Source organism: Acromyrmex echinatior, chromosome 16 (assembly GCF_024713525.1).
Source record: "Acromyrmex echinatior isolate Ae372 chromosome 16, ASM2471352v2, whole genome shotgun sequence".
NCBI classification, from domain to species: domain Eukaryota; kingdom Metazoa; phylum Arthropoda; class Insecta; order Hymenoptera; family Formicidae; genus Acromyrmex; species Acromyrmex echinatior.
Window position 1 is genome coordinate 2506438 of NC_141867.1, and position 25456 is coordinate 2531893.

General features: G+C 32.6%; 4 protein-coding genes across 7 annotated transcripts in view; 1 reads left to right on the forward strand and 3 right to left on the reverse strand.

The window, feature by feature from the left end:
* The window catches only part of ITP (ion transport peptide), a 60693-nt gene extending 55792 nt beyond the window's left edge, over positions 1 to 4901 (forward strand). For all 3 annotated transcript variants that reach the window (XR_015547777.1, XM_087414645.1, XM_087414646.1), the window contains one exon: positions 4 to 4901. Coding sequence is in view for 1 of the 3 variants with exons in the window: in XM_087414646.1 (XP_087270772.1) it covers positions 4 to 115 (112 nt within the window). In the remaining 2 variants the exon portion in view is untranslated. The remainder of the gene's footprint in view (positions 1 to 3) is intronic.
* Positions 1 to 5786, reverse strand: part of LOC105155101 (peroxisomal leader peptide-processing protease) — an 80540-nt gene extending 74754 nt beyond the window's left edge. Inside the window, exon 1 of one of the 2 annotated variants that reach the window (XR_015547776.1) lies at positions 5320 to 5786. The gene's annotated coding sequence lies outside the window, so the exon portion shown is untranslated. The remainder of the gene's footprint in view (positions 1 to 5319) is intronic. The other variant, XM_011071012.2, reaches the window with a different exon arrangement.
* Positions 5787 to 5948: 162 nt separating this feature from the next.
* LOC105155099 (F-box/WD repeat-containing protein 9) lies at positions 5949 to 10957 on the reverse strand. Its single transcript, XM_087414644.1, has 7 exons — positions 9742 to 10957; positions 9388 to 9547; positions 8797 to 8936; positions 8110 to 8351; positions 7505 to 7757; positions 7159 to 7434; positions 5949 to 6696 (listed from the first exon to the last, which is right to left on the reverse strand). The coding sequence occupies exons 1-7, from the start codon at positions 9817 to 9819 to the stop codon at positions 6607 to 6609; spliced, it is 1239 nt and encodes a 412-aa protein (XP_087270770.1). The 5' UTR covers positions 9820 to 10957; the 3' UTR covers positions 5949 to 6606.
* Positions 10958 to 12712: 1755 nt separating this feature from the next.
* LOC105155098 (solute carrier family 52, riboflavin transporter, member 3-A) lies at positions 12713 to 24521 on the reverse strand. The gene is made up of 3 exons (XM_011071006.2): positions 17440 to 24521; positions 16390 to 16779; positions 12713 to 16320 (listed from the first exon to the last, which is right to left on the reverse strand). The coding sequence occupies exons 2-3, from the start codon at positions 16608 to 16610 to the stop codon at positions 15237 to 15239; spliced, it is 1305 nt and encodes a 434-aa protein (XP_011069308.1). The 5' UTR covers positions 16611 to 16779; positions 17440 to 24521; the 3' UTR covers positions 12713 to 15236.
* Between the last annotated feature and the right edge of the window lie 935 nt (positions 24522 to 25456).

A 25456-nucleotide genomic window follows, 5' to 3' on the forward strand; every position in this document is an offset into this window, starting at 1 on the left:
CAGGCAAGACTGCTTCAGCACACAATATTTCACGAGCTGCATCCAAGCGCTGCTGCTTGAGGACGAGAAGGAAAGGTTGCAGGATATGGTCGAGTACCTAGGTCGCAAGAAGTAAACGGGATATGGTCGGAGCAACGACGCGCCGCACCACGAAGGAGACACATCACTCGGCACACACATCCTCACACATATATGCATGCATACAAGTACACACATACACATACAAACATACACATGCAGAGACCAAGAAGTAGATCGATGTAGAACGCGGTCTGGAAAAAGGACTACAAGAAGAACGAAGAGGTGGACCTCGGCGCAACGATCGTCGTTGTTCCGCGAATTTCGAAGAGTCTCGAGTCTTACGAGATTCAATTCGATACCGTTCTTCACCTGAAGAGGGATGAGTCAGACGTCGCGTTGAAGAACAGTGAACATGCCGAGCGAACCGCGCGTATCGATCTCCGGATTCCGAAGAAATCGTCAAGATCTTTGTCAGAGTCCGGATAGTTTCATCTGGAGATGATAAACGACCTGGAGAACGGTACGGTAGTACTTACGACGTCTACGAAGTTCAGGAAGAACTCGCGGTGGAAAATTCACGGAATTGCCACACCCGGAATGTGCGATCAATGTGATTCATCTGCCAACTCGAGACGTGGTTTCGACGTGGTATCCACGTAATATAGCGAGGGATATCGCGAACGTCGTTCTGTTCTAACATCGGCGAGTACTCGCGGTGCGACGAGAGTACGATTGAGAGAATTCGCAGGGAAACCGGGAAGAGAGATGGCGATCCTCTTCGCGGTGAGTCGCGTTGTTGCTTGACACGACGAAGAACGAAGTTACACAATAATATACTAAATAATGAGTCCCACGAAGAGCGAAATGATACGATTGAGCCATACAAGTAAACACTCACACACTCACACAGCGAATCTATACGAATTCTAGTCGATAAAATATCTGCGCTCTCGCGCACCACGCCACTCGTTTTTTTTATTCGATTAATCATTAATTAATTATTAATCGCCATCATTCATCACTATGTAGTAATAACGATAATCTATATTATTATTATTATTATTATTATTATTATTATTATTATTATTATTATTATTATTATTATTATATTATTCGATTATTTTTACGTCAGGATTATATTTTTATTATTATCGCCATTCTTCATCCGTTTGTTGTTTAGTTACTGAGCCTTTAGTCGTTTATAAAAAACGTACGCGCGACGAACGAAGAAAGTGTCGGTAGTTAGAATACATCGCGTAACACAAATATAATACATATTTTAACGTTTTTAGGTATACAGAAAAAACAATAAAAAACAAATGCGGGAATTTGGCGAATATTTGGAAGAAAAGATTTTTTTTATTCGGCTAAATATTTTAAAACAGATAATTAAGAAGAATAGATCGAAGGTCCATCGGTCGCTCAAACTGCGACCGCATTATTAATATTATTATTATGTCGTAGTAGAATTATTGTTGTTATTATTGCAATTTATATGACGACGTTTTCGCCGAGGTAAACGCACCGGGCGTCACGGTGGAAGAGATGCTGACAATGTCCAACGGTATTCAATTATGCGCGAGTCGAATGTATATGTGACAATGGCTGCATTCAGGAAAGAAACATCTGTTTTCTAAAAAATTAGCACTAAAAATATTAATTGGTATTAATATATAAAATATTATTAGTATTAAAAAATATATTAATATCAACACGATGTGAATTTTAAACCTCATGTGTTTACAACATCATGATGTGAATTTAAAATTCATAGTATTAAATTACGTTGGTATTAAAATTAATACCAATAGTAACAATTATATCCAAATACTCCACATCGATATTTTTTAGAGTAAAGCAGCTTCGAAACTATTATAAAATTCTTCAATATGATAGATCTTGCCCTTAGTTTCTCTTACTGGATCTAAATATATAAATCAATCGTATTAAAGAATTTTACAACAGTTACAAAGCTGCTTTCTCTGCTGAACGCAGCCATTCTCAAAAGTTTCTCAAAAGTGAAAGAGGCAGATAAATGAAGAGGTATCCTGTACTTTATTTGCGAGCGATGGAGAGCGTCTTCTTCCGCGCCCGTCCGGCAGACGGAGTCGCTCACGAAACGCGTAGTATTTATTTATTTTTTCACGTTTTTAAGTTATATATAAGTGACACGTAACGAAGCAAGAGTATTAGCGCGCGTACCTAGCCGAGGAAGTGAGCATGTCTCCGGGCATAACAGGGTAGGACGCGCGTCCTCAAACGTTCAATTGCCTGATTGCCTAAGTGTACAATATATAAAACAATCCCGGGAGAAAGTCAGTCTGACCTGGGACAACTTATCATCGAAGAAGCCAAGACAAATAGAAAAGAATGGCACACAATGAGTCGATCTCGCGAGATGCCAATGAATAGGAAAAATTTTGAAGTAACTGATAGAAATATTAAATTAATTTAAGTTTTTGTCCATCAGTTTTGTCGAGTTTCGATTTCAATCCAACTTGCACGCAAACAAATGTCAAATTGGCAAGAATAAATGGGGTTTGCAATATTCTAATTTTCTATTTCTAGAAAATGGAAAAGATTGTGATGAAACGAAAATTAATATCAACTTCATTAGTGAAATCGGCTTTCAAAGTTTAAAAGAAATTTCGAATCTTCTGATTTTCTCCCGATTTCGAAGATTCCGGAGGACGCGCTCCATGAAAATCCCGCCTTGCCTTGCGACATCTTGTTTCCATTCTGAGAGAATTACGAACCATTCCAAAATCAGTATTGAAATCATTCCGTCACTGCGATCGTCAGGTACGGTCTTCGAGAACTCGGACACTTCGAGGCGATGCTCAAATTTGTATAATTGCTCCGTACATTCCACTTATTTTATATTTGCATCTATTTTGCATTCATTTCTTGCACATCGCGAAGAAAAAGGCTGCGTCAACAAATTCGTAATTTTTTATGTTAAAAGTTTTTATGTTAAAAGTTTTTATATTAAAAGAGAAAGATCGAGAGGCACATATTTACATTACATCAATATGTGTTTAGATAGTCTTGCATCTATTTTATATTATTTTTTTGCTATTCGGTTTTGTTGTGGTTTTTATATCATTTGTTTAAGATACAAAATTTGCAAGTTTGATTCATGCACTCCGAAGTGTTTCTCCTGAAGCCGGCCTGAATCTCGAGCACGCGCGTTTTTTGGCGCATCAGAAAATCAGCGGTTTTATTTATGCAACGTAAAAGCATCGTCCGGACAACGCGCAGCGCAATTATGTGTAGCAGCATCGACAGGTCGAATCTTTTAACGTCACAGTTTTCATGAAAAATTGAGCGCACTTCGCGCAGTAAAGTATTATACTTGCCCTACTTACATATTTCTCGCGGAATTATTTTTCTCACAATTTCATTTGAGAATATCTTATTGCATCTCGACAGATGTATTCGTATAGATGAATATTGTGTTCAGAGTCGCTGTAAAATAAAGAATCTCCGGGAGGATGGAATATCCCTTATAGAAATCTAATTTAATGTTGAAAGGAATGATTAATTACATTCCATACAGCATAAATCTTCAAGGAACGTTCTAAAGACATCCAGAAGATGTTCTTATGTCTTAAGAACATTTCCAGGATGCCTCTTTCACTGTCGATACTTATTTTGAGTATTAAAGACTAAAAAATATGAGTGTGGATTTAATTCCATGCGGTATCTATATAATTCTCACCCAGTTAGTGTTGACGAAACATCAATATGTATTTAACAATGAGCTTTAAATCCACATTATGATACTGTTGATACAAACCCCAATGTGGGATAGATTTAACACTACAGGTTTTTAATACATACTATGATGATGTTGATATAAACACCAAGGGTTTTACATTCACACCATATTAATATTAGCACGGTGAGAATTATATGGACATCATGTTAAATCCATATCCATATTTTTCATAATGAAAGCATCAAACTATAGTCCTTCAAATTAATTCAATTAATTACTTCAAATTAAATAATTAATCACTACCTTCCAGTAAATTTCTATAAGGGACACGCATATGCAAACAATTCTCGCGAAACAGAATGTCGTCGACCGACGAAATAGGTTCGCGAACTCGTTTGCGAGCGTTAATCCGTCACTTCCTGTTTCACACCTGTCGACGCGAGTTGCAAGCTGTGATCTGCGATTTGATCTTTCATCGATGCATGCGGAAAAAACACCTGTGCGTGCGTGCGTGCGTGCATGCGTGCACGACTGCGGATACGTTTTTCCGTTCTTCTCATTCTTTCTTTTTTACTTTTTTTTTTAGCTCTTTTCCCTTCCGACATGAATGAACTCGACATATGACAGACGATGTGTGTACACTTTTACGAGACACCATCGACTTTCGCTGGATGGTTTTTCTTCACATTTGCAAAGGACGGTAATGACACACGCGTGAGATATTTTTATCTGCGCGGCACACGAATACGCGTTCGTACAAATACACGCAGAAATACAGGGAACGGGTGTAATACACGCGTTCGGAGACACGAAGAGGAAAAATACTAGTATATATATATACACACACACACACACACATTATATATATATACACACGCATACTCAGTATACACGTTACACGCAGCTAAATTTGAGAATGAAGATGAGAAAGGGCTGAGGAATCGTATCCTATCCAATTAAAATAAAATTATATTATATATACATATAATATGTAATGTGTATACACCGCATTTCGTATATGCATTTCGTGGATGCGTATGATGGTGGACGCGCGATATTGTATGTATATGGACAGATGTGTACAATGAGTACGATTAACGACACGGATATCCAAGTCTATTCTTGTTTTGCGTGAATAAACGGGTGAATCAAAAGCCAATATGACGATTTGTTAATTTTATGAAATCTCACATTTTCCTCCCTCTTTCTCTTCCTTCTTTTGTAATCTCCCGCTCTTGTAATTGTTATTTTCATATTACATGTATTTAATTTTTATATGTTTATATATTTTTCATTTGTTATATTTAAATGTATTCCATTTAATAATTAAATATTTCGTTTAATTTAAATGTGCGTTTTTTAATTTATTGAATAATGTGCGTTTTTTAATTTATTGAATAATTATATATGTAATCGTATTCAATAATAAAATTATACATATACATGATATAAAGATATTAATATATAATTATTAAATATCAAAAATATAAAATTAATTTTGATTTTATAATTAAAATTTTTACTGCTACGTCTTACGTTTACCGTCAATTTGAATTCTAATAAGTTGCAAAACATACCAAGTTCGATTTACCGCTATCCTGCCAACGTCGTGAGTCAGCAATTTCGATGGACTGCGGAAGCCGTTTCGTTGCCTTCGTCGACTTTGTTTCGTCCTCTATTATTCTTCAAGAAGATTCAGGATTCCATTGCGTTCTTGAACAAGTTTGCCACTGGAAATTCCCGCGATTACCTGTACGAACTTGGCGCCGTCGCGTCCACGAGCGCTAACCTCTTCATATGCGATCACGAACTCGGCTCACTCTCTCGGGCGAGCGCATGAAGCGGAACGAACGCGCGAATGATAAGACACGATAATGGTCACAATGACCTTACCTCGCGCACACGTATAGCAAGTAAATTTAGGGCACTTGGTTCGCCCTTAAGGCGAAACAAAAGCACCCGTCAACCGCGGCTCGTCGCAAGTACGAAAAAACTAATCGCCAACGTAATTCGCTTGAAATTGTATCACGTGACGCGGTGCGATACGTCACGTGATGTCGCGGAAAATTCAAATTCCATCCCGCGTTTGCCGGGATCTCTCAAGCAGAACAAAAAATTATGGTAACATCAAAATGGCAATAAAATTGCTTCAAAATGATTAAAAGTGATTTGGGAATGGTATAAATTCCGATATAGGGATGAGGGATTCTTTTATCATTCGAATACACGACTTGTATTTTCGTTTATAAATGTTATAAACAGACGTCCGGTATTCGAAAAGTCCCTAAACGTCGTCTTCTCAAATCACATGTTCGAAGTGTAGTTTCATGCGCGGAAAATATAAATTATATTAAAATATATTAATATAAAATATAACATCAGAGAAAATCTGCAGAATGACAAACATGACAATATGACATACGATGTAATGCAATATATAAAATATATATTATGTTCAAATGCAACTTAACTGTATCATAAAAATACATTTTTTCTTATTCTTCTTACGCATCAAAAGATTGCTTCATGAATATGCTATAATTATAAGCTCGATGTTATAATTGTAGCTATCATTCAGCTATCGTTCAGCTTATAATTATAAGTGATGTTAATAAAGCTTTTACTAGAATTTTCAACGAAACAATCGAAACGACGTACTTCTACTTTCGCAAAACGATATATATTACATTCTATGTTAAGAGAGCGCGTTAGAAGTATAGTATCTTAGTAAAAACTAAGAATATATTACATATACATATACATATACATATATATATATATATATATATATATATATATATATATCTCTCAAAGCAGTATAGCTTTAGAATAGCTATAGAACACGTATAGAAATTCTGAATCATTCATTGATGTTTCGTTAAAAACGATAATTTTGGTCGCCACACCGCGACATCGATGCCAGATATCGCAAGAATGCCATTCAGATAATCCATCTGCGAAATAAAGAACATAAAAATATATATATAATATAATATAAGCTATTATAGGTTTATAAAAATATCATGAATTTTAAGAAGGACTTTACCAATTCGGAGGATAATCAAAATTTATATAAAATCATTATATCAACATCTGTATAAAATTATATATAAAACGCTTATACGCATCAATATATTAAATGATTAATAGAATTAGTTTAATAGTGGAATATTTTATTATTCCCAAATATATTATTGAGATCTGCTCATGCTCATTTTTATCTTTATTTACCTAATTATTTTAAAAAATTTAATTAAAAAAATTCAACACAAAAGTTTAACAGAAAAGATAGACTTATCCGCACTTGAGTAGTGGTCCGCTTACAACACAAATACAAAATGTTTGTTGCTGTATAGTTAAGTTTTCAGGTACTTCAGCAAAACAGATATCTTTCTATATACGTAAATGATACTCACGCTGGCGATTTCTCCGAATCCCGAAAGGAAAGTAGCAATAGGTTTAGGTGGATCCGTAGGACTTGAAATTCTGACAGTGCCGTCCTTGGAGCTCGTTATCAGACATCCGTACGCCAGATGCACCCCCGTTATCCCTTTCGTATGTTTGGTAGAATAAGATTTTACTAACTCGAAATCGTTCTTTGGATTTAGCACATGCAACTTCGCAGTACTGTCCCCCACACAAACACAATCCCGTTGCATGCTCATACACATGGGGAACGCTTCGCCTGAAATCTAAGAAGCACATCCGCGATATCGTAGTTGCGGCTCTTTACGCGATGACAAAAATATGGGATAAAATTACTGTGATAGACTTCATGGTTCGTCCAGCTCTTTGATCCCAAACAGACACTGTCTTATCCTCGCTGGCGGACAAGATGTATTCCGAGTTCATGGCCAGCTTAATCACAGCCCCGGTATGCGGTCGATACTGCCTGATCGGCTTGTGTCCTGATCTCGAATCGAACACAAATATGGTCCTGCTGTACGAGCCGGTTGCAAAGAGGGCCTGCTCTGGACACGACGACACGCACAGCAATGCACCTGACGCAGTGTTCCTGAAATATTTAATATATACTCAAAATAATAATATATAGCAAATGGGTTTGGCGAGTAAACTTTAGAATTGCGTTTCCAAATCATTTGTCAACAAGCGAGATTTATAGTAATTCTTTTAGGAAAAATAACTGTCAACGAGCAAGATAAGTAATTCCTGTAGAAGAAATAATTTGAAGGAAAATAATTTCTCCTACAGAAATTACTTATCACGAAGCGATCAAAAGAAATTGTTTTGTTATATCGCATTCAAATAATTTAAAGAAAAATAATTATTTCTCCCACAAACAGGAATAATCTTTCTCGTCTTTTTATCGCAAAGAAACTGGAAGAAATAGTTTTGTTACCGCTTACATCTCGTAAGTTTTCAGTTTGACGAGACCGGTGTTAATTAGCATCCATGACTTGACGCTCTGATCCCAGCTGCAACTGTAGATCGTGTTATCTATCGCCGTCAAATCCCAGATCCATCCGTTATGCGCGGAATCCGTGCAAACAGTGTTCCCATTCTCGGAAGAAGATGGATTTTCGTGTGAGGGAAGTTTCCAGTAAAGCAGGGTGCGATCTCTCGCACCAGCTATACATATGGTTCCATTCTGAGAATAAAAATCATCAATATATCGTTATAAATATATTAAGAAATAACAGAAACATTATGTAAAAAATACAAAGAATATAACACTAACATAATATTTAAGTAAATTTGCTAAAGCATATTACTTTAGTAAAATTTATATTTTTATTAAATGTATGCATTTTATTCATTTATCTTAGAATTTATACATTTTAAAGTATATTATTTTTAAGTCGATCGTTCATAAATTGTTATTTTAAAAAATGTTTGAATATTTAACACAAAATATTTAAAAACCACAATCACATTATGTTAAAATACACTCAGATCAATTACAATCACATTATATTAAAAAATACTCAGATATGTTAAAAATTCAAACAAAAATACAAAAAGATTAATAAAGATCTGTGGTTTTAACACAAATATAAAATATTTTTTACTGTATAATTTAATATACTACCTACGTGCATCAGTAGCAAAGCATCCACTGTGCTATACTGTGCGCTCGCAATTATAAGTTTGTCCACTACGGAACCTTTCCATAGTGCTGTTTGTTTCTCGATCGCAACGCATGACAATTTCCAAAACAATTTGTCGGGTCTCGCTGAAATATTATATAACTTCTTATATCAAAGAAATAAGAAAAAAACACTTCCTTGTATTATGATATTAAATAAATGCGTATACATACAACTTGAATTAAGAACAAATAAACGTACATTCTTGATTGAGATTTTTATTCAAGTTCTTACTTTATCTTTGTATATCAGGTTATTGCAGTAAACAGAGTTGCTCAAACTTGTTTGATTTCTTATAAATGAGAAACGTAATATATATTTTTATAAAACATTAAAAAAAATTTTTTTTCAAGATAAAGAAAAATGAAATGCAAAAACAAAATAAAATCTGACACAATATAAGCAATTGATATATGTACAACCTACATGTGCATGCGCAAGTTCGAACAGCACTGGAGCAGAATATAAACTGTGTTTCATTTATTTAAAAAAATGAGTGGTCGTGCAAGGCGTAAAGTGCTATCAATTTGAGCTAACCAGGACGCAAGAGTGGGTAGCTAGCATCCGGCCATATATGGTTAATTCGCGCTTTCCACAATGAATCATCCTTCAAAATTAGGTAGAACTGTTTGCACACTAGGCTCAAACCGTGTACTAATGTCGATGCTTCTAAGAAGGAGCATATATACAGGAATATCTGAAATGTAACACAATAACAAATTAAACGTACACTCAAACAGATGCTACGATCGGAATGAATGAGAGAGAAAGTTCACTTTATTGAAAAGCGACTATTGACGAGATAATAGCGGCGATTTAAAAAAAAAAATGAATTTCACGCGAGCGAAAGACGAAAATCTCAGCGGTTTTTTTTTTTCGTTTTGTACAAACCTCGACCGGAAGATCAAGCAGTGACAGTTGTGCCTCATCTTCACTGTCATACGAGCAACTTGCATTTTCGTCATCCATTTTTCCTCGAACCGTGCAAATCTGAGTATTTTCATTCAATCTGTTTGAGATTAACGGAGCGATTCAACAAAAACTGAATGCGTTCTAATCACAGATGTTTACGATGTCTGATCTGTCGTGTTATTAAACATAACGATCACCTGCTATCGAGTACTCTATACAACTAATTGTAGGAATACATCGCTGTACCAAAGAGAAACTTAAGAGAGGACGTGAGAGCCTTTTGCAGTAATCAAAATGCTGCCGTGCACTACTGCCCTCTGAAGAAATGGATGTAAACTACATAACAATATCTATTTTTTTGCGGTGCTCCTGATGGAAATAAATCGCTGAAATCGTTGAAATAATTAAAATCTATCAAATTAATATTCAGGTTTCTTTCTGCCTGTATTCACAGTCAGATCTTATATTTAAGATCGTCGTTAAGATACAGCATAAAAATGTCATGAACCAATCAGGAAGCTATTAACATTTTAGGACATTATTTAAGATGGTCTTAAAATAAGAACTGATTATAAATATCGTCTTATGCCCGTATTCATAATCAGGCCTTGTATTTAAGACTTCCTTAAATTTATCTTCAGATACTGTACGAATTATTTCATTGGCTGCTGACCCAGCAAACGAGAATGAATTGAAATGAATTAAAATGAATTTAGATTTTCAGAAATATTGATTCACGAATGAATTCATGAAATGAATTAAAATGAATGCTTTTCAATCCTGAATGCATTTTTATTTATTTATATGAATTGCATGGAGCATATCTCTATGCTTTTCAATTTAAAAATAATATTAACTTTTTCTGTGCACAATACACACATTGTGAATATTGTTCAATTCAAAATTTTGAATAAGAAATACAGTTTATTTTAATCCAATTGTATCTAATTGAATCCAATTGAATCCAATTGAATCCAATTAAATCCAAAAAAAAGTATTCGCTATTTTTTTAAAATATGTATTCGGATAGAAAAAAATTTTAATCCATTTTAATCCATTCTCGTTTGCTGGGAGCATCTAAAGATAAATTTAACGAAACCTTAAGTACAAAGTCTGACTATGAATACGGGCGTTAATGTCTATCGCACTGAATGAGAGATCAATGACGAGCGATATTTAATAAAAATTGCTTTGTGAACATAAATAAAGACACATCAGATCTCTCAAAATTTTTTACGAAATTTGTGAAGTTATACGGGGTGAATTATTGTACACAAATGTGGTTTACAGTTTTTGAAAAAGTAAATCTTTACTTTTCATGTTTTTTTTATGAAGCTTTGCATGATTTTTTTCTCCGAAAAACGACCCTTTTTGCTTCAATGTTGAATAACTCGATGAAAAAAAAACCATACCGAGATCAATAATAAAGCAAATTAAAGCTCAAGAATCGTTCTTTTGAAAGCTGTAAACCACATTTGTACGCAATTTTTAATTCGCTCTATAAAATTTCGCAAATTTTGTAACAAATTTTGAAATCTGATGCGTCTTCATTTATGTTTGTGTAATTTCATAAAATCAGTAAGACCGATTTTTTAAGTACCGATCTGAAAAGTAGATTTCAAGCTGTAGAATTCTTTTTTGGACATCTCGATACAATGATTTTTTACGAAGTTATCTTATCTTAAAGTTTGCCTAAATTTTTTTGTAGGGCAGAACAGGTGATCCTTTAAAATATCTAATTTTAATTAAATTGTTGAAATTAAAAATTAACACATATAGATATTTAAATATAGGATAGGAATTCCTGAAACATAGCGGACCAATCAATGCACTACTTTATCATATTACAATTTGCAATTTGAATAAAGTTGAAATTCTTCTAATTGTAAACAACTACATTTAATTTAAAGTTGTAGTAAATTTAAATGAATAGAAAAGAATCAACCTATAGAAGCCCTCCATCATTCCCGCCAATTTTTAACAGCGGTCTTCTTTTTCTCAGCAAACATCGTGTTACATTGACGTGTAATAATTAATATAATTGTAGAATAACACACGTAATATATTACAGTTATATTCTTATGGCAAATTACAACTAATTGTAAGATGTACGTTACATGTAACTTGAGATTTGCTGTATTTGAATATCTTTATATATTACATAAAGACGAATTTAATATTTTCAATGCAACATATTTATTTGATACCAAAATAAAAAAATTAATATTTAAATTTATAATTTTTTCATGTGAATAATCGAAATGCAAAAGCCGTTATATCCAAAATAAAAAAATTTTAAATGAGGTATTGGAACTCTAGAATTCCTTTACCTCTTAATCACGAATTAAATGTTTCAAAAATGTGCTGAAATAATTTTAACTTTTAAAATCAAAGGGAAAACTCTAACCGGTTTAATTCCAAAAAAAAAAAAGAATTCTCAAATTCCTATTGTTTCAAATGCAATTATATTTATTAAAGTCATATTTAATAAAAATGGTAGATGTTTTGCTTCAAAATCAGCTAAATCTGTCTTTAGTTAAAACCAGTCATTTTATTTTGATGATCGATAGAAATTGTATATTTCATATACTATATTACACGTTTTGTTAACTAAAATATTTGATTTTTCTTAATTTAAAAAATCTTAATAAATTGAATAAGAAAAGTTATATATAAGTTTTTTCGCTCTTCGCAAAAAAAAAATTTCAAGTAAAGCTAACAATTTTTGCTAAGAAACTACTCAGGTGTAAATACATAAATTTGTTATTATATATACATAGCATCTCGATTTAATACAATTTCTGGAATATTTTAAATATAATAACGTAAGAAATATGTATCTACATATATTATACTGCCACTACTTAGATAAAGTATACTCTTCCGTTCCAAAACTGAAACGATATTTTTTCAACCTATCTATCGCTAAAGATACAAGATATTCTCACTATTTTCATAAAAACTCTTTATTTTTCTTATTGTCCGCTTATTTTTGTTACTAATTTGTATATAAAAATAGTTCGATCATTATTGTACAGAAACCTTTTAGTAATTGTCCCCAAAATAGAAGTTCTATGCCTTGAAACAATCGGTATTGAAACGAACGAAATAATCGCTTCGCTTGCCAAGTCCCTTCCAGGACAGAACAATCAATTCGACACCGTTGATTTTTACAATGGAAATGCAGAAGACAATAGAGTTATGTACATAATGTAAGCATCCAGTGATCAAACATACCAGAGACAGGCAATTAATAATCTTTATATTCGATATCATGATCCAAACTCAAAAAGTATGCGAGTGAGTTCACAAATTAGGCACAAACAATGGACAATTGATAGACGAGATATATTAGATAAAAATACGATTCGAAATTTGACAGAAATCCATTACTGAAGAAACAACAAGACTCCAATCAGAACGTGCAATAAACTTTTTTAAATACGGGACGAACTTCCCCTTGTTGCTCTTTATTATCTCATTTTTTTCTTGTCTCTTATAGTTCAGCTTACGAGAAAATTAGGCTCGCTCAAGTTCTTGTTACTTCGTACAAACATAGAACAATAAGCGATAGTACGAGCATAAGAATCAGGAACAAGAAGTAATATTGCCTCGAGAACTTCAAGTTGGGTATGCTAAAGGAAGGAAATCGAAACCAACAGAATCAGGCTATGCCTCTCGTCACCGATGACGAATGTTCTGTCATAAAAAAATATCAATTGACATAACTCAGTTCGCGAACGTCGGTTCCATGATGTATGCCCTCTTACGCAAGAACAAGTACTAGCCGAGTCGTTATATATATTGTGCCTATTGTGCTCGCAAGTTCTCACTATAGGACTATTAACAATCTGACTAGCACTTGTTCTTGCGTAAGAGGGCATATATCATGTGATCGACGTTCGCGAACTGAGTCGCTAATATTTCATTGATATCGAATAAGATTACGAGAAGGTGGACAATCGCTGCATTTGATGTGTCTAAAGTAATAGTCTATTCGCCAATCATCTCTCATTGTATCGAGGTTTCTTTGCGTAACACAGTAAATGATTGACGCGTGACTTCGCCGACAATTAAAAGTAATCGCTATAACACATCGGCATTCTGAACGGAAGTAATCGATCACTCACACCAATACTGATATTTGACAGTTTAAGTATTTGTAAAATATCACAGACATGCATATGCATACACTTTTCCGAATAATAGATGAAAATATCTATAGAATTTTTTCTTTGCATAAATTTATCAAAAGCAGAGTCATAAAGATATTGTATAATTAAAGTTTGGATATACGAATTGTTATATATATCATAGAATATATCTTCTTTTTCAACATTGATTCTTAATCTGCTCAATAAAATTTATCAGATAAAGTGCTTATGCATTCATAAGAGAAAACACCGTGTGAAATTAAACACTGGCACAATCTGTGCAGACTTAACAATGAAGTTGAGCTGTTCAAATATTAAGTACTTAATATAGATTATTAAATATTATATCAAGTATATTCAACTGATTAAAAAAAAATGCATGTCATGCTTTGAGAACGCAATGTGTGCGAAGAATTTGATTCTGTGTTCAAAAAAATATTAAAAGTTTTACTGGCCACAATTTGGGCACCTGGAATCTATCAAGGAAAAATTGTTTGAAATGCACGAGAATAGAAAGAAAAAACGTTATCATTTTATATGTACATCCATGTCTTGGGCGAGTATTAGACTTAAATTTATACAGAGAAAAAAACATAGTGATAGCATTTATAAAAAAGCGCCTCCATTGACATGGTCAACATTAGTAAATATCATACACATACATGACATATATAATTATTCATGTTAAATGTGTTAATATTTAGCGAATGTGTGCAAAGTTGGCCTATATATTGGTCATATCGTCTGGAAGCGCCTTTCTTGACAACTATATAAGTAGAATTAACGTACATAATTGAACAAACTATATTTTACAGTTACTGCAATTAAAAATAGTTTACTAAATTTTATATATATATATATATATATATGTATATGTGTGTGTGTGTGTGTTTGTTTTATTTATATTGTTAAATTATATATGTCAATTCTAAAGGTACATATAAAACTTGTATAGTTGCCATTTTTATTAGTTATTTATGTTTTTCTCTGTGGGTAATAAAGTTAGTAAATTAGTAATCGCTAAGTATTTTTATATGTGTAATGTCAAAATAATAGTAGGAATCATAAGTTACTTTACCCAACAATTGCAAAAAAAATATTTCTGATCTTAATTCAATATAAAAAAAGCTAATACTCTTGATCTTAATAAAAAGAATATACAATATATTATTGTAATATCCAAAATTTAACTGATCTTGGTTTTTTTTATCTTATTTAATGTATTCATTAATATTCTTCCTGAGAAAAAAATTGTCTAAAAATAAATTTTCTAATATTACCAATAATGCAAATAATTGATAAAACTAAGTACAAACTACGTTAATTTTCTGTAAGATATGTGCAGGATGAATAAGACTGAAATACTTTTGTATAATTGACCAAAACGAACGTGGTAATTGCACCTATTAACGATCCGATTTGTGTCGCAACGCCAGTATAATAAAGACCCCTTCCGGGATCGGGTCGATACAACGTCGTAATGCCCATCTTTACGAATCCAATTAAACCGCTCAACATTATCCATATAAAGACTACCATCAGTTCACCCATCCATGAATGTTGCAAGGGAGGATAAGGCGATTTCGCGGCCAGATATAAGACGAAGCCTGAAAGTGTCAAAATAGCCGTCATAAGGATATTGAGGAGCTTCACCTCTGGTGTTTTTACAAAGAAACCTAAGGACATGGCCAATGGGCCAGCTATGGAAGCTAGCGTAACTGTTAAGTGATACGCTATACTGCCATACGGTAGACAGGAGTACGACTGTATGCTTGGTAAAGTACCGTTACCGAGTAAACATACTACAGCCATCATGATTAATAAATAATAATAGCTAAATCTCGGCATTTTCCAGCCGGCGTTAGTTTTATAGCTCGGCGGTGCCGTTGTGTCGGTCGGCAGCATTTCCATGCTGCTCGGTAGCTTGACTCTCTCCCCACGTGCTACAGGCAAAGAGTTTAGGCTTAAAAACGAAAGAAAACTCAGACATAACAGAATCCCGATGAAGATGAAAAATATTTGAGAGGAGAATCTCGGATCCGATTCCGCAGGTATGAATTCCAGGTGGGTCGAGTTTGGCTTGGTGACGTTGACGCATTCTGGATTATTACCGACGCCTTGAATCAGCGCTACTGCGCTCGGTACAAATCCGCTTAATCCCTCACCGACGAGATAAGACACTAAATAAATCTCACGATAGTTCCTCATGTATGGCATAAAAAGAACAGAACTTGTACATCCGACGAGGGCAGTCACAAACATCAGCGATAGGAGAGTAGTCGAGTGTTCTTTGCCGAACACAAATGAGGTATGATCATACAGGAAACTCAATGTTATACAAGCAAACGTTCCTGCGGCCAGCAGAGCATAAATAATATATTTGTCATATGCCCAAACGGTGTACCTGAAAGTCACATTTGTATTAGATTCATTATATAATCGTCCCAAGGAATGTTATGAAACATAGATTTACTTTATATATAGAGTATACAGTATGGGACCTAGGTTAGCAATTTGTACTAGCATCACCATGTGCGCAGGCAAGCTCCATCCTTCTGGAGCTGTGTGTACTATGAGTGGCAACTGAACGTAGACGCCATTTACTCCGATCCAAGCACCCAGACCAAACATCAGAGCTAGGAGGTCGACAAGCAGCCTCCGATTGCTTAATTGCTGACTCAACGTTTTACTCATTTGTCTTCAAATGTCTGTACTCTTAAACTATCTTATATTCACTCAATGATTTCAACACTTCTGGTTGTTGATTACTTGATCACTGTGATATCGGTCTGGTATTTACTATTGCATTATCATGATAACGATTATTATGAAATTGCAGCCACTCTCTCACAGATAATCGAAGCTAAAAATAATAATACAAATATATATATATATATATATATATATATATTCAGAAATTTAATTACTAAATTAACGGTTATATTCTTACAGAAATTTAATACTAGAAAAGGATAGGGATTAATTATTTTAAGTATTAGTTATTCAGTGCTTTTAATATTTATAATAATAATAATAATAATAATGCAGAATATTGAAAGAACATTACTGTGACGTTGCAATTGTCAAAAATAAAATGTGAATATTTTTTGAATGTTGAATTTACATTTCACAATATTGATGCAACATTCACAATGTTGATACAATATTCGCAATGTTACGATTAAACATTTCTAAGTTATCGATTCAACATTGTGTACTCCCATATCAAAAAACATCAGTTACATCACAACAATTACGTCAAGGTGACGTGCGAATGCTTTATGTTATTTTGTTATGACAATCTCAACAGTGACATTATATTTTCTTCCTGTTGAAGGAAGTGACTTCCTGTTGTGAAGTGAAAAATCACCTTTGCTGAAGATATTGTATAGGTAAATAATTAATCACTACCTTCTAGTATTAAATTGACCAGTATTAAATAATCAGATTTCTCTAAAAATCATTCTATTTTAAAAATCAACATAAGTTACTGCTATAATTCATGTATGAAATAACATATTACATGCACAATCCACTGCACAATCCACTGCAAGATACATCCACGTGTCTAGATAATGAATAAAATGACAGCTTTGATCGTAATTACTGGATCGCGTTGGCAAGGAATTTCCTATTATTCATTAATTTCTCAGAACTCATTAAAAATATTTCTACTTTGCTGAGATTCTATATTAGAACGTGACAATTTGATTGCAATTTTCCTCGGTAATTCTTTTTAGAGATATTCCGCTCGTTTTTTTACAAGAAATTTCCAAGGAAAATGTTCTTACACGTTGATCCCGTTTAAACAATCACTAGCGTGTGACTGACACGCAACTACTTACTACTCTCGATTACCGATTGTTGCCAAGTGAATGCTCTGAAATCTGGAATAGGGTTATATAACGCACGTGTTCATTAGCACTCGACAAGTTCGATATATCGCTCGAGAGTCTCGATAGCGCTAATGCTTTGCGTCTTTGTGCGACTCGACAGCATTTTTTGTCTGATTTGTCAGTCAAGAGAATTTTATGTGACAAATATTTGTTAAGGAATATATTTCGCGTGATTAGTGTATTGTTTAGTTAACTGATACATTTCGTAAAATATCGAAAAAACTCGAACAATCGATTGCGAGTATCGAACAACGATTTTAAACAAGAGCAGGGATTTATCCCCATCAAAAGCACCTGTTGAATCTACTCACTCGATATGATGGATTACTGTAAGTTAAGTCTTTACTTTTACAGAAAATGTAGATTTAGTGCGTTATCTAATCTAAAAAAATGACTTATGTTGTCTAAAATATAAAAAAAAAAGTTAAAAGAAAATATATATTAGAACGAAGAAAAAAACTTTTATAAAATTAAATATTAAATATTAAAGTGTAGTTTTATTAATTATCTTTATCATATTCAGAAGTAGTCTTATATTTATTTAGCTTTATTAACTGTTCAGAATTTTAAAATTGTTATAAAATTTTGCTTGATCTTAATTAACCTGGGAATTATAGTCATTTGCAACGTTCTTATATCTCAGCAATAAAAACATATCAATTAAAATCATTACTATTATTAACATATTGTATTATATTGTCTTTCAATTTATTGGTATTTGAGAATTATAGATGTAGATTGAATTCAAATTTGATATCATTTAGACAAAAAAATTAAATTACTTTTTGAGTTAATATCATTCCACAAAAGAATTATATACTCACTTTTCTGCTGAAAGATGGATAGTGTATTGGGATTGATTGATTATATCAGTAGAGGGACAATAGGGCATACAAATTAAATATACGATAGATTGAATATAGCAAGAACTTTATAAAAGACGAGGCAGACTCACAGATGGTTTAAGTACATTAGTATTTGTCTCAAAACTCTTGAGAGTTTTTGCGTTTGAGAGTGTGTTTTGCGTTCGCGCATCTTTGTTTTTTCTTATTTTTTTTTTCTTTAATCATTTTTAATAGAATCACACGGATGAAAAAAGGTCGCAGAAAACGTGCTCTTGCAGGGTGCTTGAAAGTTGTGTACGGATATATAACATTAATTTAAAGGAGTCTCCGTTCGAATGATAGATGGCGGAAAAAGGAAACGCCGAACTATACTTGACATAAGCTTCCTCGTATTGCGCCATAGTATCGTCGCCTATATATATCCTTTTATTTATCTGTAGACGATAGATATGCATAAACAATATGACGAAACCACTGATATGTATTACAATTAGATGGATTACAATTAGCATTGTCAAAGTATATCCTCGATTGAACGTTCATTATTTTACAAGGGTAATTGCCACGTGTGATTAATGTGATTTAATGATAGCGTGTCATTTAGTATTTTTTTTTAAATACATATTACTAAAAAAATGTGAAGTAAAAAATGTCATTGTTGTTTATGTAATATGACAATAAATAAATGATCAAAACAAAACATTTCACAAATAGATTCATCTTGTTCTAACATAATGGATCTTTAATTGAATACAAAACATTAGCAATCCATGTAATACAAATCAGTGGACGAAACTCTCTTATTGCGTTGCAAATGAAAAATCACGTCGATTTATTTACTTTTTCGTTAATGTTCCTTCATTCATTTAGAACTATTGGATAATATATAGGATGTCCCAGAATTCACGTACGCGGAATGCATAGTGTGATTCTTTGTATCAAAGAAAGCTTTTTCCTTGGGTAAAAGCTGCGTCGAAATGAAGTTACACATAAATCAGAAATGGCGCTCATTAAACGTATATAGTATATTGTTTTACTATTTCTAAAAAATCTTAACAATTGCATGACAAATTTAAAAATTGATATTTTGAGTACTTAACAAAATAAAGGAAAGAAGAGTAAAAAAAGAAAGTATATATATATATATATATCAGAATAGAACAACCTTTTCAGAATACATAGAATAATTCTCTGTTTTTCTAAACGATATTTACAATTCTCTATTTGTTTAAACGATATCTGAGGCATATCGACCGAAAATAAAATAAGTTAATTAGATAAAATAGATTAAATTCAAAGGTATTTGTGGATATTGTTGAACTCTCTGAAAAAGACTAATGCTCAATTTCTTCACTTCCAGATAAGTTGCGGATAATCTTATTCAGGAGATATCTTCACTGTATTCTGGGAGATATCTCTACAGTTATCAAGAGAAGAGTTATCTGAAGAAATTAAGCATAAATGTTTTAAAATGATTTAAAGTATATAAATAAAAAAGCCTTCTTTTTTGACATATTTGTCCTGCGAATAAAAACTTTCTCTTGTGCAAGTTGAATCACTACTTAATCTATTATCAATCGTACCTTCAAAAATATCAACTTCATAATTTTTTTTAAACTGCATTCAAAATAGCGAGATTTAAATAACGCTAATTATAAAATCTTTAGCGAAAAGATAAAACAGTTGCTTCGTCTCTCATTCATGTTAGCTTTAAAAACTACTCTTATTTAAAAACTATCGTTCGGACGTAACTTTGTCAAAGGAAAAAGTTATTTCCTCTGGCATGGAAAATCGCACTGTGCATCCTATCAATCCTGTGCGAGTGTGAATTCAGGGGCACTCTGTAATCATGTGCTCGATATCAACTGTATGTACATATAGTATACAAATGTATTGTATGTATGTCTCGTATCCAGTAAACACAGACAGTTACATTACATCAATTTTACAATTTTCCTCTCATCAATGTAAATGTAATATAACACATGTTGTACGTAACAATTATTTCGTTGAGGAAATTATAATATTGATGTGTAATGTTACTCTTAGTTGAATTAGTTTAGTGGGATATATCATATGTATTGTGTGTGTGTGTGTGTGTGTGTGTGTGTATAATATTTATATACACATGGTTCATTTAAACATAATCTATTTGTAATCTCGTGTTGTACACGTTTACCTTGACCTTGATTAACCAATTTACTGTTGATTTTCTCCAGATTCGTCGGATTAAAATTCAAGTACGAGAAGGTCGATCGTGGTAATCCCTCTAAGGATACTTCGAAGCGTTTGCTATTTGCAAGTATGAAATCTCGCCGCGAAGGACGACGATTAGAACGTGGTGAAGTGTCGCGATTGTGTCGATCGACTTTAGAGAGGCGCATAATCGCGAAGTCGCAGAAGAATCATGGAAATTGTTGGATCGGCTGCGACACAATGGCGCAGAAAACGACGATGTACACATCGAAAAATCGTATATACACATATAGGTATAACGTGTGTGTATGTGTAATGTGTGTGTTCTGTCGAACGAATATGGTGTCCGCAAGTAAATGAGCGTGAATGAAGGTAGAATAAAACGCGCGCGCGAGGAAAGAACTCGTGATCGATTGCGGGATTGATCGATCCGCCGCATGTACGAACTAATAAGCGCAATTGCGCGTGTCGCTATCACTAGAGCATTCGTATTATTTTCTGCGCGTAAATTTGTCCGCCGACGCGTCTCACTTTCACATGGCATTCCTTATCTTTCATAATGCAGTAAATTTTGAACTTTTTATTTCAAGTAATGAATGTTTCTTGTAAGGCTTTTTACATTAAAAATAATATCAAAAACATTTCATTATCTTTCAATTTTTTTAGAAATTCCGCTTTTGAATTTCTTATGTAATCATGCGAATTTGTAATCGACATCAGAACTTTAAATATTTTTTACAGCACCTAAAAATAAATGTGATATGATATAAATATGATATAAAATAAATACGAAGCTTCTTTTCTTTATATATACAATTTTAAGTGATATCAAAATAATAAAATTTATTGGTAATATTTAATGTAAAAAATTACATTAATTTACAAAGAGTTTCTATTTCTTAACATCTAAATGGTGATTCTTATATTGTACTTAACTGTATAATGTAGAAGAAAAAAATCATAAATTGTAAAGTTTTTTTCAAAAATAAAATCTTTGATTTCTTAAAATCTGTGAGTAATGGAATTTTTTCAATCTTAAATTCTTTTTAATAGTTGAAAATACATAAGAATCGTCATTCAGGTGTTGAAAAACAAAAATCTTGTAACGCAGTATTATGAATGGATTACTCACGATCAATTAGAAGCAAATTAAGCCTAAGATAGCCTAGAATAAATGTTTTATTCAAATCTGACAGCGAAATAAGTTTTAAATACAGAGTACTGCAGAAAAATAGAAATACTTCTTCAATAAAAATACTTCTCTTTAAATTAATTAGATGTAACATCGAACTTTGAATTAAAAAGCATAATTATTTTAGTAATTTAAATTATTTCTCCATATTTAAATAAATTTAAATAAAATTTTCTTATTTTATTTTACGTATTTCTTGCTTGTCTCATGTTACATAACTACTTAATAAAACAGATTTTGCTTGTCATTCGCTGCGTCAGCGCACCGTCCATCGCGAGAATGAAATTAATTGATTGAATTGCCGAACCGTATCGATTGCACGAGGAATTTAATACAATATTAACAAGTCCGCGCAGCAAATGTGTCAAAGTATCAAGTATCATTCGCGATCGTCTATTTTGCTATATATGTCTCTGTCCAAGCTTGATTCAACTTCTCAAGTATCCCACATGAATTATCGACAAACTTGTTACTTAGTATTGGAGTTAAAAATTATCGAATAAAAATGTTCAAAAATTTTTCTACACTGACAGAAAAATTGTTGGTATTTGTGATTTGTATAATATTACATGATCAATAGTTATGGTATCATGTAATTACAGATTTATACATATGTATATATATATATTCCTGCTATGTTAGTAATAATAATTATATTTAAAGTTCTATCAAAAATTATATGTAGTTAACATGGAAAATGATAATATAAATACAATTGTTATTACAAAAAAAAAATAATTGCAATTACTATAGTTTATAGTCATTTTTTGGACAATCATATTTTGTATGGTTGGCCCCAAAAACGACTATAAATTATAGTTAAATTATCATTGCAATCATATGTTTTATATGTTTAGCCCAAAGAATGACTATAGATTATAGTTAACTAATTATAGTAACTGCAATCATTTCTAATAATAACTATATTTATAATAATTTTTGCTACAAACTATTTTTTGATAGAACTCTAAATATAATTATTATTATTAATATTATAGCAGTAATAACTATAATTATAGTACTATATAATTACAAAAAAGTCACAAGTATCTAAAACTTTTCTTTCAGTATACATAATGCGAATCTTTGTTATGGCATTTATGAGAATATTTTCGGATTACCTGTCGCAGATTTAAAATTGTTTTAAATTACAATATTATTTTAAATAGAAATATCTTTTTTTAAATAGAAATTTGGCGATTGATGTTAATTCGACCTTTTTCCTTTTACCGAGACACGTTGTCAGGATTCCCTCAAACGTGTCAAAACGAGAACGCCAGGAATCACGTCGGCGGACAAACATTCGATTCTCATCGTGGTGAGATAAGATTAGGTGCGATTGTCAGAGCTGCTGCTGCTATATACGTTTGCGACGAACATGAGTTCGCGTAGAAAGTTTCGGATGGAAAGGAGCGCTTTCTGCCACGGTCGGATATTTATCCTGACCGTAGAATGCTGAGGGAATCTTCTCGCCGAGAGGCGAGCAAGACCGATATAATCTCGATGAAATTGACTGCAGTACTAGTACACGGATTGTGCGCGATATGGGCGTATTGTTACGAGCTACTATTGCGAGCCTGGTCCTTTCGCAATTTTGACACTTTGTTACAGTTTCCCTAGAGCCGCTTACATTGTCGTCCTAAAATTCTTCATTAAAGACTTCCATATTTTTAACTATACAATCTTTTCTAATAGCCATTATCAATACTAAAATTAATCAAAATATTATCGTGATATATGAAATTTGAATAACAATGTTTTGTCACATCATTTATGTAAAGATCAATAATACGCAAATTGAAATGTTTAAAAATGTAAAATAAATTCATGATTTAAAAACATTGATCAATAAAAAGAGTGAGCTTTTTTTTCAAACTCTAATTTGAAAAATTCAGACTGAAATTAATTTGGAAACATTTCATGTCATTTCATAAAAATTTTTTCTGGACTTTGTCTTAGAAGTAATCGAGCTATTCACATTAAAATTGCTGATTTTTTTAAGATTGTTCCTTTGTTCAAAAACCTGCTTTCATTTTTTATTAAAAATTTGACTTTATTAAAAACTTGATCAGGAAATTTTTTATGTCAAGCGAAAATAATAATGTGTCTTTGTAACTTTGATTTTAGGAATGACACGAAAATGTGTCGCTAGCGGTTCTGGTTAACGAATTCTTCTTCTGATAGATTGACATGTACTATGGATGCCGCAGTTTTCTAGAATTTCTAGCTGTGAGCGACGTATCACCTGAAAGCACACGTACATATGCACACATACACACATTATGACGCAGGACAGTTTCGGCTGTACGTAAGCGTGCATATACGTGTTCACGAGGAACATCCAATGTGCGGACCGGCGATACTGTATCGATCAAATGTTACCTGCCGGTGTCGCAGATATATATGTATATATATATATATATCTACGAGAATGGTACATAGTTTGTATGGCTATGTATTTCGGTAAGTATGGAATTCTCACACATGCGATAAAATACCGTCGTGGCAGGGCGGAAATTATTATATCGTTCTGACGCCAAGGAGTAAAGTAAGACGAGAACGCCATCGAGAGAGACCGCGAAATTCTGTAATTACAGCAAACGCAATTTTGTCGAGAAATGTCTAAGATTTACAAGAAATGTAACTGTTTCAACGTTATCTCATCCGAGGGAATGCATTTGAATGAAATTTAATTTGTGTACGATTGAATATATACAGCGAAAAACATTTCATATTTATATTAACCGGATCTTGTTGAAATTTTTGTGAATTTTTAACATATATCTTTCTGCGAATTTTCAGCAATTTTGTTAAAATAGTTTTACATTTACAAACAGTTTTAAATTTATGCGAAATTTCAATAAAATTTTTCTACCAGAAATATGTGGATTATTGATTAACGTTGCCGAGGTGTCCATCATTTAAAAGCTGTTGCATACAAGAAAATATGTATAAGCAGTAAGTAAATTAACATTTTGGATTTACATCTTACGTTATTGGCTTATGGTCTTTATTGTGATTAGCCAATTTCCATTTATTACTCACGTTATACTTAAATTTTTTTGAGTACCGCAGTCTTTAGAAGGACAGTTGCCGAAAGTGTGCGCATTAATAATAAATTGACATTAATAGTGTGATATGTAGTGTGTATTTATAAAAATATTATTAAAAAATTATGAAATCGCGAAAATGAGGCGCTATTGTTTATGTAATATTATAATAAATAAAGCATCAAAACAGCATATGTTCTTGGATAATGGATGTTCAATTGAAGAAACCTTGGCAACGCTAATCGGCAATTCATGTGTATAATATGTATAATAATGATTTATTCGCTCCTTCTTATTCTTTTATATTTTTTACCCTGATCGTTTAACTTTCGTTTAACACGAAAGTCTGTGCTTTAAAGGC